At 43.4% G+C, this 2,373-nt stretch overlaps 1 protein-coding gene across 2 annotated transcripts in view; it reads right to left on the reverse strand.

Annotated features, from left to right (window-relative positions):
- The window catches only part of LOC122815929 (mitogen-activated protein kinase 11-like), an 836,549-nt gene extending 835,383 nt beyond the window's left edge, over positions 1-1,166 (reverse strand). Inside the window, exon 1 of one of the 2 annotated variants that reach the window (XM_044088796.1) lies at positions 601-1,161. In XM_044088796.1, coding sequence (XP_043944731.1) covers positions 601-713 — 113 coding nt within the window. In that variant the 5' untranslated portion in view covers positions 714-1,161. Of the gene's footprint in view, positions 1-600 lie in introns of both variants that reach the window. The other variant, XM_044088795.1, reaches the window with a different exon arrangement.
- Positions 1,167-2,373: the final 1,207 nt, after the last annotated feature.

A 2,373-nucleotide genomic window follows, 5' to 3' on the forward strand; every position in this document is an offset into this window, starting at 1 on the left:
CTCACACACACACAGATAGAGACATCTATCTATACATATGCATATTATGCATATTTTATATCTACACACACACACACACACACACACACACACACACACAAAGGGCTTGGCACACTCCGATCCAACTTCTCATACCCGTGTGTAGAGCAAGGCATGTAGGATACACACAAACCTGTCTACATGCCAAACACTCTAGTTAATGCCTGCAATACAATGAAAGACATCCATCACGATCCAGCGACGATCTATTAAATTAATCAGTAGTTTTAGGACATAATAATTGTAAAGAAAGAACCTTAAACGTGCGTTTGATAAATGAGAGCTCTGCAGTCCCTGTATAAACTGCATAAGTGGCCTAACCAGCCTCACTAAAGGAACTGAGAACCCTGCCATATGCACCGGCCATTGAGATTAAAGGGCGATCTGAGTACGATCCCAGGATCGCCCCACGGGATCACCCACGCGCTAAAATGCTGCTCTTTGTTCCATCCCCGCACGCGGGGACCCAGCTCATGCATTATGTTAGCATCAGCAGTGCACTTTGCTCATTATTAGCTGAGGCCGTGCATGCATGGTACCCTACATTAAAGCAGCACCTACCAGACAGACCCATAGGCTCCGGATCCGACGGGAGTCAGGTTCTGGTACCTCTCGGGCACATCCCACACAGTTTTGTTCAGTTCTTGCTTGTAGAATCCGGCTTTGACAGACATCTTCGCATGAGCTTGTGCATAGGTCCCAGCAGCACGTCAGCGGTTCCGGCTCTTCAGCTGCGTTTGCCTGAGATGAGCCGGTTAGTTAGGCTGTATTAAGAAGAGTTTATGCATAGACCATACCAACGGTACTGCCCTGCAAGCTCTGAATTACTTAGCTGCCCTACCCGCCTGCTTTTGTGAAGTGCTTCTCATTGTCGGTTGTGCTACGCCAACAATAACGCACAGACCTGAGTTTGCAAACAAACTGGTGAATTATTAATTTGCTTGTTTAGTGGACTTGTCGCCGCCTCTACACTGCATGTTGCGGCTAAGTAGTAGCACTGTTTTTTTCTTAGACAACAATGAAGTTGATGCCAAAACTTTTCGAACAGCTCCATTAGCTCTCATGTTACAATAATGATTTAAGCCCTTCCATCATGATATAGCATTTGTTGAACAAGACCCTGGTTTACAGGTTGCAATGGATAAGTGCAACTGTAGGGTGGTCCCAGTAAGGCAGCAGAGCTAATAGCAGTGAGGCTAAACCTTGCTACTGCCACAGAAAATTAAAGTGAAAGTGACACCATGCCTCTCATATGCCCCTCATTTTCAGGGATGCCCTGACCGTGGCTTGTAATTTTGCTCTGAACTCTTAAAACTACTGATGCTTTGAAAAAAAGGTAGTTGGCTATCATCAATGAATCACTGTGACTACAATTACATACTCAATTTATTTTAGAAAATGCATGCTTATTAATATAATTTTGTTTTGTCAACGTTTTAAATCAGTAGCACTAATATTTTAAAAGTACTCCTCATTTGGATAGTTTGTCCTTCATAACGCTTGACTTTGTACCTGATTCTGGAGCTCATATATTGTGAGATACCAGGTGTGTGTGTGTGTGTGTGTGTGTGTGTTTGTGTGTGTCTGGGGATATAGTGACATTTCAATGTCAGTTGTGCTGTCTCCACTTCCAATGAGGAGAATACGTTTTACCTTGCACACAGCTCCCTTTATACTTTATCCCACTTTTAACCAGAAACATCCCTGCAACCCACTGATGAGGTCATCCTGTCAAAAGTGCAATCTGTCCCCTTAAGTGTCAGACATCTTCTGTGGCACTTGTGACTAATAATGTGCTCTCTAGATTGTGTAACTGGATAGGTAGGAGGTTCAGCTCTCACTATTGGGAAGTTGTGTGTATTACTGTAATTTCAAATACATATACCTTCCTAAACAGACATGCTGTATCAAGTTCCAGTCAGTGGAAATGCTAACCTGGGCAAGTATTCCACCATCCCCTTATTCCAGTTTTACTACAAACATCGCCTCTGCAACACAGTGATAAGATCATCCTGTCAAAAGTGCACTCTCTTCCCATAAGAGTCAGATTTCTCCTGTGTTGCTTGTGGCTAATACTGTGTTGTCTAGATTATGTAATTGGGTAGGTACGTGGTTCCGATTTGACAGTGATGAACTTGGGTGTCTATGTGATTCAGGATCATGGAAGTAAATCTTCAAAAGATGTGCTGTATCCACCTCCACCCAGGACAACATTTCAACTTTGGACACAGCTCCTTCTGCAGGTTTTTTCAATTTAAACACAAACTTCTTACCTGCAGCACAATGATGAGGCTGTCAAAAGGGCAGTCTCTGCCCTTAAGAGGCAGACTTGTC

This window comes from Protopterus annectens, chromosome 11.part0 (genome assembly GCF_019279795.1).
Source record: "Protopterus annectens isolate FY-2018-M chromosome 11.part0, PAN1.0, whole genome shotgun sequence".
NCBI lineage: Eukaryota > Metazoa > Chordata > Ceratodontiformes > Protopteridae > Protopterus > Protopterus annectens.